The 13,324-nt window shown below is 37.8% G+C and overlaps 5 protein-coding genes and 1 non-coding gene across 6 annotated transcripts; 4 read left to right on the top strand and 2 right to left on the bottom strand.

Moving 5' to 3' along the window:
- Positions 1–216: 216 nt before the first annotated feature.
- On the top strand, positions 217–927 carry GCG1 (gamma-glutamylcyclotransferase; the record flags this gene model as incomplete). Its single annotated transcript, XM_449278.1, has 1 exon — positions 217–927. One exon carries the CDS (start codon positions 217–219, stop codon positions 925–927), a length of 711 nt encoding a protein of 236 aa, XP_449278.1.
- Positions 928–1,171: 244 nt separating this feature from the next.
- RAD4 (Rad4p) lies at positions 1,172–3,649 on the top strand (the record flags this gene model as incomplete). The annotated part of the gene is made up of 1 exon (XM_449277.1): positions 1,172–3,649. One exon carries the CDS (start codon positions 1,172–1,174, stop codon positions 3,647–3,649), a length of 2,478 nt encoding a protein of 825 aa, XP_449277.1.
- Positions 3,650–4,107: 458 nt separating this feature from the next.
- SPT2 (Spt2p) lies at positions 4,108–5,118 on the top strand (the record flags this gene model as incomplete). Its single annotated transcript, XM_449276.1, has 1 exon — positions 4,108–5,118. One exon carries the CDS (start codon positions 4,108–4,110, stop codon positions 5,116–5,118), a length of 1,011 nt encoding a protein of 336 aa, XP_449276.1.
- A 350-nt stretch (positions 5,119–5,468) lies between these two features.
- Positions 5,469–5,541, top strand: tK(CUU)12. Its single transcript has one exon. It is a non-coding gene; the product is annotated as a tRNA-Lys (tRNA).
- A 225-nt stretch (positions 5,542–5,766) lies between these two features.
- RPO31 (DNA-directed RNA polymerase III core subunit RPO31) lies at positions 5,767–10,146 on the bottom strand (the record flags this gene model as incomplete). Its single annotated transcript, XM_449275.1, has 1 exon — positions 5,767–10,146. One exon carries the CDS (start codon positions 10,144–10,146, stop codon positions 5,767–5,769), a length of 4,380 nt encoding a protein of 1,459 aa, XP_449275.1.
- Positions 10,147–10,810: 664 nt separating this feature from the next.
- Positions 10,811–12,637, bottom strand: ESF1 (pre-rRNA-processing protein ESF1; the record flags this gene model as incomplete). The annotated part of the gene is made up of 1 exon (XM_449274.1): positions 10,811–12,637. One exon carries the CDS (start codon positions 12,635–12,637, stop codon positions 10,811–10,813), a length of 1,827 nt encoding a protein of 608 aa, XP_449274.1.
- Positions 12,638–13,324: the final 687 nt, after the last annotated feature.

Genomic DNA, 13,324 nt, shown 5'->3' with positions numbered 1-13,324 from the left:
CTGTAGCCGGTGTGTAGATATGTGTGTATACTAATGATAAGTGATATACTAATATGAGAATTGATATACAGAGTACGTAATATTGTCTATTCTTGTAGTTTCTGTGTTGTGCTGCTGTGGTTATCACTACTTGCTATGACTTACTTTCTCTATAAAACCAGAATGTGCGAAACTTTGGCAAGAGACTCATAGACCTTTTAAGAACGAAGGCACAGGATGACAGTTGAGAAGTGTGGCATATGGGTGTTGGGCTACGGCTCGCTGATATACAAGCCGCCTCCGCACTATACGCACAGGATTCCCGCTGTGATTTACGGGTTCATGAGGAGGTTCTGGCAGAGCTCGGTGGATCACAGGGGCACGCCGGATTCACCAGGCCGTGTGGTTACGCTGATTCCTCATGATGAGATCATGAAGACACCCAGGTTTCTGCAAGACTATGTCAAGTATGAGAACCACGGGAACCCTATCACCAACTTGCAGCCCAATGATTTGCACACCATAGGTGTGGTGTATTATATACCGGCAGATCGTGCTGACGAGGTCAGAGAGTACCTCGACGTTAGAGAGCAGAACGGATACACTTTGCATGAGGTTGAAGTGCACTTGGACCTCACTGAGAGCGACTCTAGCGACCAAGAGCTTATGGCTGCGATCCACCAATTGCCAGAGCATGAGACTACGGGGAAGAAAGTCCTGACTACAAACGTGTATATAGGAACAGTGAGCAACGAGGCATTTGTAGGACCAGAGACAATTGAACAGACAGCATCCGTCATTGCCACAAACGTTGGTCCAAGTGGAACCAACTTTGACTACTTGCGTATGCTATGTGAGTCAATGGCCTCTATGAAAACATGCGAAGAGACAGATAAGTATTTGGAACATTTGTTCAAAGAGGTCAACAGAATTAGAGATACCTTGTAGAGATATTAGATATATAGCCACTTCATACTGTATTCCTCTATACTTGCTAAATAAGAATAGTTTTCACCATTTTAACTATATGTGATTAGGCTTAAGTTCGCAGTGATGCGCAACCAAAACTTAAAAATAGGTTGCATACCGATGGCAAAATGAAGTATATTTCTCGAAAGACCGGTATATTAGAACTTAGCTCAGTAATAAGAACACATAACTAGGCAATTACAAAAACTGCTATAATGGTACAATGAGTTCTGATCAAATCCCCAGCGAATACTTTGATTTAATTCGAGATGTCCTGAAGAACAAAGGTGATGCTACACAGGAACGTCCCTTGAAGAGGAGGAAGCGGAGGAGAGCTGTCACTTCAGAGCTGGAAAGTGGATACGAGAACCCCCAACCTACTGAAGCTAAAATTGTGGTTAATTTGGATTCGGATCCCGAGCTCGAGGACAAGCTAGGGGCATCGAATACCATAAGTTTAGTGTCTGATGGAGAAGTACAACACACTGAGGCTAGCGAGGACGGTGCTGAATCAGATGAGGCTTATGAATCAGAGGAGTTTGAAGATGTGTCAGCAGATGAGATGCAGATGCCGTCTGATAACTTGTCAGTTACCATTAATGTGAATAAAAAAGATAGTCAGTCCAAGAAGGAGAGTTCAAAAATTCAGAAGAATATGTGTTCCAATGAAGATAGAAAGTTTAGGACTCATATGCATTGTTTGTACTTGCTGTGCCTTATGTGCCATGGTCATATAATCAATCACTGGCTAAATAACTCTAAGATGAATCGGAAACTTAGTGGTATGATTCCCGAGAAAGTGTTTGATATGCTACATCCGGAGAAAGATGAAGAGCTACCGCTTAGAAGTACCAGAAAATTATTAGATGGCCTAAAGAAGGCAATGGAAATTTGGCAAAAGCATTGGAGGATAATGCAACGCTATAAAGGTGTGAATTGTTACATGCGCTACTGGGATGAATTACAAATTTGTGATAAATCCCGTAAAACGCTAACAAAAAATGATTTTATTAAGGGAATTCTTAAAGGAGTGGGTGATAGAGATGTAGCTACACAAGGGTTTGTTGCACTACTCAGGTCATGTAATGTGAATGCCAGATTAGTTATGTCCTGCCAACCTCCAGATTTTACGAATCTCAAAAAATCTTATGGAACCGAGAAGAAAGTGTCTTACGAAGACATGACAAAATATCCTGTATTTTGGTGCGAAGTCTGGGATAAATTCAGCAAGAAATGGATTACAATCGACCCATTTTGCAAGAAGACCATTGAACAGGTCAGACTTTCCTCCAAATTTGAACCTAGAGGTGTATCACCATGTAAAAGGAATGCCATGAGATATGTAATTGGTTTTGACCGAAAAGAAGGTTGTAGAGATATAACTAGAAGATATTGTCAGTGGTTTAACTCAAAAACACGAAAGAAACGTATAACAAAGGAAGCATTTGGAGAAAGATGGTACGAGAGAGTTTTAGCTTCTTTGCACAAACGGAAACGTACAAAAATTGATGACTATGAAGATGCATATTTCGACCAACGTAACCAAGATGAAGGTATGCCTGATAATATGCAAGATTTCAAAGGTCATCCATATTATGTACTAGAGAAAGATATACGACAAAATCAAGTTTTGAAAAGTGGATGCAAAGAATGCGGCTACTTAAAACTGCACAACAAAACTAATCAGGTTCTCAAAGTGTATTCCAAGAAAGATATTATTGACCTGAAGTCTGCAAAACAGTGGTATATGGAAGGTCGAATACTAAAGACTGGTGCAAGGGCACTTAAAACTGTAGAAAAGAAAAGGGGCCGATTTACTGACCCTGAAGAACAAGAAGAAGAGCGCCTTTACCAGTTTGATGACACAGAGCTATATGTCGCACCTCTTGCTACCAGAAGTGGAGAAATTGAAACAAATACATTCGGGAACATAGAAGTTTTTGTACCATCGATGATACCTGCCAATTGTTGCTTGGTGGAAAGTCCGGTTGCTATCAAAGCTGCTAGTTTCATAAGGATTAAATTTGCTAAAGCTGTTACGGCTTTTAAGTTTGAAAAAGGCAGATCTGTGAAACCTTCCATTACGGGTGTAGTGGTTGCTCTGTGGTTTAGAGACGCCCTGGTTGCAGCCATTGATGGCATCACACAAGCGAATGCCGAAGAAAAACACATTGAACATGAATTGGAGGCGCTATCATACTGGCACAATCTGATAACAAAATTGAGAATCAAAAACAAACTGAACTCGGAATATGGTAAAGTGAACGAGGAGGAATCATCAACAGTGGTGTCACAACCTTTAATTGCAAATAGGTTTGATGAAGAAACAAGTATGACCGATTCAGGCGATGAATTTCCTCAAGGTGGATTTCTACCCACTGACATCAATCACGATGGAACTAGCCACAATGAAACTAGCGATAATGAAATCGAAGAACCTGGTGGGTTTGTACCTACAAATAGTAATAGCAGTAACGCTAACCCAGATGCCGACTACCATGACAATGAAATAGTGGGTAACGGCGGCTTCATAACTACTCGAAATCAATCACCAGCAGGTGTTACGGAATATGAGGAAATAAAGGAACCCGGCGATAACTTGGAACCTGAAGATATTGACAACCAGGAGTCACATCTCGATGAAGACTATAAGGACTTTATGGACGAATTGGACATGTCTGAACAAGATATGAGTGACTAATACCAAAACTAGAACTATTTAAGTACTTTTGTTAGTTGTATACTTCTCCATATGATAGAACATAGACTACAAAGCTCAAAATCTTCGAGAGGCTATATAAATAATATCGTACGACTAAGGAATATTTCTTCTAGTGGGTGAGCTCATCGCAGAATTGATTGACTATCATAAGCAGTAATAAGAGCACATTTAGATGTTTTAGCACATATCGAGTCAGACTTGCATATTACCGAAAACTTTAAAATATAGTACAGTCATTAGTACCTACATTCTCAATTTTTTTCATTTCAAGTTTAATAAGTTTTAAAGGCTTTATTTGGAGGTACAATCTTTGGTTAATACATTATTGCAGAACATTTCTCTTTTTACAGATATCCTTTGACCAGTTAAATAACAAGTTAAGGTGAAGAAAAGTAGAACAAAACAACTAGGCAATTAATTTTGGTATAACTGAGGCAATGAGTTTTCTCTCGAAGCTCTCAGAACTGAAAAAGACAAAGCCAAAGACTGTGATATCTCCACCTCAAAAAGCTAATAAGCAAGAGGAAATCTCGTTATTACCAAAGAATTATGTGCGAGAAGAAGATCCAGCTGTTACAAGACTAAAGGAGCTGCGGCGTCAGGAATTATTAAAGAATCCCGAACTTGCTAAAAAGAAACAGAAACAGGTGCGCAAAACTCCTTCAAGTTCAAAAGCTTCAACAGGTAAGAAAGACAAAAATGGTGATGATAACATGTTAGTTTCTCGTTTTAAGAGGAAAGTTGGTTCAGATAAACCAGCTGTCCCAATTCAAGTCAAGAAGAAGCCACAGCCAATTAAAAAACTATCATTTGAAGAACTGATGAAGCAGGCTGAAAATAACCAAACAATACCGGTAAGTAAAGATACACAGTCAAATGGCGCAGGTGAAAAAATCAAAGGAAGCGCCAAGCTAAATAAGCCAGGTTTTAAAACCTCACGACCAAAGTCCTTATCCCCAACCACCCATATAAATAAAACAGACCACGGGAAAGACAAATCAACTGCTAAGGAAAAATCAGAACCTGTAGTAAAGATTGGAATACCGAAATTTGCTCAACCAAATGAGCGTTTGAAGAAGAAACTTGAAATGAGGCAACGTGTGAATAAATCTAGGAGATACGAGGATGAAGAAGATGATATGGATGACTTCATTGAAGATGACGAAGAAGAGTACAGCTCATATAGGACAACATCTAAAGATCCTGGATATGACCGTGATGAGATTTGGGCAATGTTCAACAAAGGTAGGAAAAGATCATACAATGAGTATATGGATTATGAAGAAGAAGACGACTTTGATGCAATGGAAGCAAATGAAATGGAAATTTTAGAAGAAGAAGAAGAAGCTGCAAGGATGGCCAGATTAGAAGATAAGAGGGAAGAAGCTTGGCTAAAGAAACACGAGCAAGAAAAAAAAAAGAAGAAGTTAAAGTTGCAGAAACGATAAAGCAGAACACAACTCTCAGTACTCCACAGAAAATAATACTATCAAGAAAATACAATTGAACCATGCTCTGATTTTATCACAATAGGTATTGTTTTCTTTCTGTAAGATATTAATATGGCCTGTAATTATGGATTTGTCTTCTATTCACACTATAAAAGATAATCATTTCTGTCTAAGATATATATCGTACTCATAATGAATTCATGTCAATAATTGTCTGAGAATAGATTATTCAAATATGTAGATTCAACTTTATAGTAAAATTCTAGACAATTGTTAAGTATCGCACGTGACTGGAGACTGTGATATAACAATCTGCAAAAAGTTTTTCATGCAACGCAATTAAATAAGCCTTGTTGGCGCAATCGGTAGCGCGTATGACTCTTAATCATAAGGTTAGGGGTTCGAGCCCCCTACAGGGCTTATTATTTTTTAGTATTTTTTTTTTAGTGAATCTGATAGTTGAAAAATATGCCAATTACAACCGATTCATAAGTATCACTGTGATTGATAGAAAATTATTTGTAATTGTTAATGACTTTAATGCTATGCTACTTAAGAAATGAAAAATAAATATATAAAATAAGCTATTCCAATAAGAAATAAAAAAATAAGAAAAAAAGAGATTTTCAGTTGATAGACACTAGTTCAAACTTGTTTGTTGGCCACATTACTGGTTAAACTCTCGAAAAGTGTACGCTTAGGTTTCAACTCATCTTCCGCTATGTCGGTGTTTTTTACAACCTTAAATGACCCTGTACCGATAGACATTGTTTGACCCAAAATAATACATTCTGAGACACCTTCTACGGCGTCTTTCTTCATATAAAAGGCAGCGTCAAACAAATGGTCTGTGGTTTTTTCAAATGAAGCTAGTTGTAGAACCGAATCTCTCATTTTACTCAAACCAAATCTAGTAATACCTAGTACTTCACCTTTGAAAGTCATCACATCTCCTAGAAGCTGAATATGACGTGGATCGACACTCATACCGTGGTTACTCATAGTATAGTCAATTTCACCGATGATACTTGCTCTAGCTGCTTCTATACCTAAAACGTTAAATATTTCTAGAACGTGGTTAGTTGCAGTTTTTGCACCAATAACACCGTCTGTGCACATAACGTCTCTTAAACCGTAACCTTCAACCAAAAGTTCTCTCTTACCATCGTCTCGAATATTAATGACCGCTCTTGCTATATCATTCAAACCTTTGACCATGATACTAGGCAGTGCTCTACGCAAAGTCTGCATTCTATAGAATACATCATTTTCTGTAGGCTCCTTTAATGAAGTCGATGAGGTTTTTGAACCAAAACCTTCAGGTAAGACATTGATAGCAATCTTGTCTTTGCCTAATACTGTTACATCAGATGTCTGGATTTTTAGTTTAGGTGCTCTAGTGATGGCAATCGCTATATCTTCTATAGTTAGCTCTAATTGCAACTTATCAATTGTGTTTAAGTCAACCTTAACTTGTAGATAGGCCATGTTCTCTTTATAAACATCTTGAATGTAGTAACACACATCAGATAAAAGCGTTTTTTCTATTCTACCTTTAACAACTCTAGCTGCTCTTTCATCATTGTTATTTACAAGGACGGCGTTAATAATCGGGGTAGAAATAACCTTTGAGGCATTAATAATTTCCTTAATACGAGGAACACCTAATGTAACATTCATGGACGCGACACCAGCAAAGTGGAATGTTTTTAATGTCATTTGGGTACCAGGCTCACCAATAGATTGTGCACCAATGGCACCAACAGCAGTACCTGGTTCAACCTTTGCACGATGATATTTCGAAATAGCAATTTCCAAGAACTTCTGAACAGCATCTTCTGTTATTCTATACAGCTGCGTAATAGAGTGTTGGACAATGGCATCTATATGTTCATTTTCGGGGTCATAGCCTTCAAGTTCACTTTTCTTTATCAACTTTGGTAAACCTCTCGATTTTCTTAGCTTAGCAAGTTTTTTTGCTTTGTCAGTCATAAACTCTCTTAATGAGGCATAAAATAATCTCTCTGAGTCATGTTGATCGACATAGTCATCTAGTTTATCATCTTCCGCAGAAACTGGACGACCTAATGTATCATATCTTATTAGTCTTTTCTCTAAAGGCTTCAATATATTATCAACAGTCTTCTTTATTTCATAAGGTAGTAAACCTCTGTCTGTATTATTGAAAGTGATGTTGTATGCATGATCCCATGACCTATTGAAATTAACTGGTTGAGCATTACCTTCCATCTCAAGAGGATCCAGACCATCACCACCGTATGTGAATTGGACAATACCGTTGGAAGATGTTCTGACTGTATTATCATATTGACATGAAAGATCTTCCAGAGATTTCATCAAACGTCTGGACATGTAACCGGTTTCTGCGGTTTTAACAGCAGTATCAACTAAACCTTCACGACCTGAAATAGCGTGAAACAAGAATTCTGGTGGAGATAACCCACTAAAGAAAGAGTTTCTGACAAAACCTTTAGACTGAGGTGTTTTGGAATTCTTGGGGAAATGAGGTAAAGAACGATCTTGGAAACCATCAGGAACACGATTACCAGATATAATTTGTTGACCGACAACCGCCACCATCTGAGAAACATTCAATGTAGAACCTTTGGAACCACAGGTTGCCATAATAAGTGGGGCATTCAAGTTATCCAACTCATTAATACAAACATCACCAACTTCTTCTCTAACCTTAGATAGTAAACCACCAATCTTTGCTTCTAATGTTTGCTCTTCATTACAACCTGGTTGAGTTTCCAATTTACCTTTATTGTATAAATCAATTAGTTCGTCACACTTTGCATAAGCTATTTCAACCAGGTCTTCTTTCTTTTGCTTCAAATCATCTGCTGGTGTGACATCACTTATACCAATAGAAAATCCTCTGTTACCTAAGTATCTCGCGCACAGCTTGGCCATCCTATTCATTGCAGAGGCAGCTTCTTGTGGACCAAAATCTCTTAAGATAGTATAAAATACAGAATGTTTCTTACCATCACCTAAAACAGACTTGTCCATGACACCACTTAATATTTGTGAGCCTCTCACAATTACAAAACCATCATTTTGTGACATCTCATTTGGATAATGCTTTTGCTTTGGTGGTATGTACACCTTATTTTTTGCATCAAGATTAATTTTCACTGGAGAGTTCTTATTAGGCTTTATTAGCAAAGAAAAAACTTGCTTACCTGTCCATAGATAACATGGTTTCATAATTGCTGGAGGAGGTATATCAAATTGCAAGCTACCATCGGACATCATAGATAATAATTGAGTTAATGAAGCTTTGTCAAAGAACGAGTCTTTATGTGAAATAAGGTAAGAACCTGTGATGAAATCTTGTGTAGCTGCAATAATAGGCTCACCAGATTTAGGAGTTAGTAAATTATTTTTCACGCCCATTAAATTAATTGCTTCTGCTCTTGCCTCCTCAGTTTGTGGAACATGTAAATTCATTTCATCACCATCAAAATCCGCATTATAAGGTGTGCAGACACATTCATTAAGTCTGAATGTTCTCCATGGCCTAATTTTGGCATAATGTGATAAGATAGATAACCTATGTAATGAAGGTTGACGATTGAAAAGGACGACATCTCCGTCTTCTAAATGTCTCTCAACAACATCACCATACTGTAAGTTATTAGCCAGTTTTTGCCTGTCACCGTATCGTAAGTTTCTTCTGGCTTCCTCATTTTTTTTGAGTAGGTAATTTGCACCAGGATGGACATTTGGACCATTTTGAACAAGTTGTCTTAGCTTCTTGATATTGTATCTGGTGACCTTTTCAGGGAAGGTCAATACCTTAGCAACAAGTTGAGGCACAGCAACTTCATCAATTGATAAGTTTGGATCTGGTGAAATAACTGTTCTACCTGAAAAATCAACACGCTTACCAGATAAGTTACCTCTGAATCTACCTTGCTTACCTTTGAGACGTTGACAGAAACCTCTTATTGGCTTGACTTTACCGCCACCTGTCGAAGAACCCGGTAACATAGCCGGATTGATTGAGTCTGAATTGATATACATAGCGACAGTCATTTGCAGATAATCCCAATGCTCCATCATATTATTGATTGAAATACCTTTCTCGATACCCGCTTTGATCAAAGACGATGTCCATACAATTTCCGTCAGTTTTACGGTTAAGTCGTCCTCATTAGAGGCTGGTGAATCTTGCATCATGACAGATGGTCTAATACATACAGGTGGAGCAGGAATATATCTCCAGATGTAAGTCTCAGGTCTACCAGCCTTATTTGTTGCATCTATACCTAAAAGTTCACAATCTTCACTTGCAATTTGCTTGAATAAATTTAGAGTTTTAAGTGGGTTTAGATCATCTGTTGCTCTCTTAACGTATCTTTCAAGTTCAGGATTATGTGATAGCACCTCTTTCCAATCACCAATCCACTTATCTTTTTCTGGTGTGGATTTCTTTCCAACCCATCTGAAAGTATCATGAATAATTTTCAGAGATGCTGTACCAGCCCCTGCAGCTGCTTTCTTAACTACACCATTCAATGCACCACAGTGCAAGCATCTTCTCTGCTTCTTACATTGATCTAGTACTTTTTTCAGTAATGCCATACGCCTCAAATTATCCACACCAGGTCTGCGTAACTCTGATAAAAAATGCCTCTTATCTTGTTCACTAAGTAGTATAGCCGAACATGTTTTACATATACCTTGCAATATCTGAATAGTTGCCTTGAAGTAACCGACATGGAAAACTGGCAGAGCCAATTTTATATGCCCAAAATGACCATGACATGATGCTAAGTTACCATGACAAGTAGTACATTCCATACTAGATGCAGAAACACCCATACGAGGATCTAATGCACCACCTTCTTTAGGGCTTCTATTGTTTTCTAAATCAAACAAATCTCTGGACGAAATTTCTAACTCAGATTGTGCAACAATGTCCGCAGGACTTAGGGCACTAAACTCCAGACCGCTAATCCTTTTAGGCGTCTCACCAATAACAACTTCCTTCATTCTGTCTCAACAGTATTTAGTATCGCAATCAAAATAATAAAGCTCCTATAAACTATCAACCTATCACCAAAGAAGAAAAACTATTATGAAGCAAGTAGTTCTGATCAAGAGAACCAGAAGTGCACAATGTTGATATTATAAGTGCTTTGCTTAAAATCGGCAGTAAACTTGAACAACAAAAAAAAACACTAACTGGGAATGATATCAGTCTTGACACTATTTTGCACTGGTCTCCACTACAACTTCGGAAAATCACTTGCTAGGCAGATATGTATTACACAATCTAGAAGAGCCAATTGTCAATATCAAAAGACCTTTATACACTATCTTCTTTTGACAACTTCTCGATGCGATGAGATCAATTTCCAATTTTCGTTTTTTTTTTTTTTTTTTTCAATTCTTTGAGAAGCTCATCGCAGAAATTTTTCAGTTTATCAATGACGGTTCCATGCGACGTAATACATGATGTACATTAAACAAAGCGTATAAGCAGTGCTATTCCGTACTATTGTAGTGTTGATGTAAGTTCAGATACGTAGTGATTAATCTCATTTTTCATCCACTTATAATTTTAAGTAACTTATAATATACAGATAAATGCGTTTATTTATGTGACAATGACGTTTTTGAGCCTTTTTCTTGCTATTTATAGAATGTTCAGAGTTTATTTCTTGTGTTTTTTGCTCTTCAGTTTACTGACAATCTTGTTGATGTCATTCTTATCGGTGTGCTCTTCTTTACCATGCTTAGAGTCTCTAGAACGCTTCCTACGTTCTTTCAAAATCTCTTTCATAGCTTTAGTTTCCTTGAATTCAGGTTGAGATGGGTCAATTGCGAAATCATGATCTTCAAACACTTCCTTGAATCTGTCATCGTCCAGGTTAGGTTTGAAATCGTCTTCTACAATTCTTTGTTTTTTCTGAAATTTACCTTTCTTACTCTTCTCCTTTTCAGAGCGGAGAATTTCATTCATATTGAAATGCGCCTTGGAGTTGATACCACTGTTAGACTCGTTTTCATCCATCATCAATAGTTCAAGTTCTGCCTTCTTCTTGTCTGACAATGGTTCATCGTGCTTGGACTTAAGTTTTTGCTTTTTCTCTTCCTCCGATTTCTGCTTTAATTCCTTCAGCTTTTGCTTTCTAGCTTTACGTCTCTCCTTTTCTTTACGTCTAACCTTTTCGATTGTTGTCTCTTCGTTATCTTCACCATCCTTATCCTCACCTTCAGCATTGGCCTCGTCTAGTCCTGGCGTAAATGTAATTTCCATATCCATTCCCTCGTCTTCATCTGAACCATCCTTTCCGTCAATCTTTAGTGATTCTCCGACAAGGGATTTCAATTTGTTTTTAGCTTCCTCATTCACTTCCTCTTCTGATTCATCACTGTCAGACGCAAGGTAAGCCTTGAAGTCCATATCTTCGATTTCCTTTTGTGTGAACGCCCTCTTTGCTACTTCAACTCTATCCACAGGTGTTTCGTCCCATGTCAACTTAACATTAGAATGTTGTAGTGCATCAGTGCTAAATTGGTGTGGTTTATAGTTTTTTGGAAGTTCCTCACATTGATCCTTAGGCTCATCGTCAAAATCCATGCCGTCAGGAACATATCTAAGATCGATTATATTTGCCGTCGATTCGTATTCTGTACCGTCACAGTTCTCGTAGATAGCCTTAGCGGATTCGACATTATTACAATATATGACAGCATAGTAATATCTTAAACGGTCAAGCTGGTATTGACGTAAGGCCCTTTTGTCGACCTGGTCATCAGCATTACCTTCCTCATATAGATCCTTGATATCGACATCAGATTCCTCCTCATCCTCACTTGAGTTCTTCTTCTTCTTCTTCTTATTTTTTTGGAATAATTCCCTTGGTGGACCTTCAACTTCTTCTCTTTTCATTCTTTCTTTACCAAATTCACTTGGGTAGATACATATTTTTTCAATTTTACCGCCTTTTGGCAAGAAACTTGAGAATGTAACCATCATATCAACTGAACGAACATGGTCCCAGTCTAGGTTAACCGCCGCAAGTGTCTTAGTGGCATCACCGGTCTCTACCTTGGTTTGCTCTTCTTGAGCCTCGTCACCGCTTTCAATCTCACTATCATAGTCGCTATCACCTGATGTATCAGAATCTGACGAGGTAAACTCATCCTCAGAACTAACATAATCACTAGGTACTTCACCTCTGGCTCTATCAACAATCTTCTTAGACTTGGCCACATCTCCCTCATCGGCGCTCTCTTCTTCAGCACTTTTCTCATCTTTCTCAAAGTACTTGTCAAAATCCTCAATATCTTTGCTGGATCCTTCCTTTATCTTCCTACCATACTTGTCGACTTTAGCTCTCCTAGCAACTTCCAAATCTTTCTTGCCAAAACGGTCATCCAGTTTTATCTTCAATTGCTTAGAGTTACTCTTCTTAAACTTGGGATCATTATAGATCCTTGAAAATCTGGGATCGTTACTCTTCTCCTCAGACATAACTACAGTTTTAATTGTCCTATATGCCGGGTCTTCTCTATTACAATAATTTCATGCTTACAAGATTCATACACAACTAATAGTATTCTTTATACCTTTGCGATGAGCTCATCGCAAATTTTTTTTTTTTTTCAAAATTGCCGAAACTTTTTTCAAATTTTTCAGGAAATTTGACAAAAACTGGCAATTTGCTTAGAAACATGCGTAGGTGCGTTAATGTTTCCTTGCCGATAATAATAACAAGCTCATCGCAATATATAATAGTTGTTTAAGTAACAAATGGTAGTATCTGCTCTTTTCGGGGCCATTGTAACGCATAGTTAGTCTACGGCGAAAGTTACAAGGTAAGTAAAGTTCTGGATGCAGTGGTTAGTTTCGAAAGTATTAAGTATTTGCAATTAGGATTCGCAGTATTTTATGTGCATGTAGCCAATATATGTAATAATAGCATACAGTATGTATGGCCTAATAGCTTTACATTGTACCTCTATCTAATCAAACTGAGATAACATTTGTAGATCAGAGTACATATAAGATCATCGTTTCTTGCAGCTTATTGCCGAAAAATTAGGGAGCTCTTTGTGCAAATTGAGCAACTCTGTTCAACAGCCTGTTGTGTTTGATTGATCCATATAAAGAGGTGGCAGAGGTGTTTTTTTACAACAGTTTATCAATCAACTAGAAAGC

The sequence above is a fragment of the Nakaseomyces glabratus genome, chromosome L, assembly GCF_010111755.1.
Source record: "Nakaseomyces glabratus chromosome L, complete sequence".
NCBI classification, from domain to species: domain Eukaryota; kingdom Fungi; phylum Ascomycota; class Saccharomycetes; order Saccharomycetales; family Saccharomycetaceae; genus Nakaseomyces; species Nakaseomyces glabratus.
The sequence above is the reverse complement of the archived record's forward strand: the minus strand, read 5'-3'. Positions and strand labels throughout refer to the sequence as shown.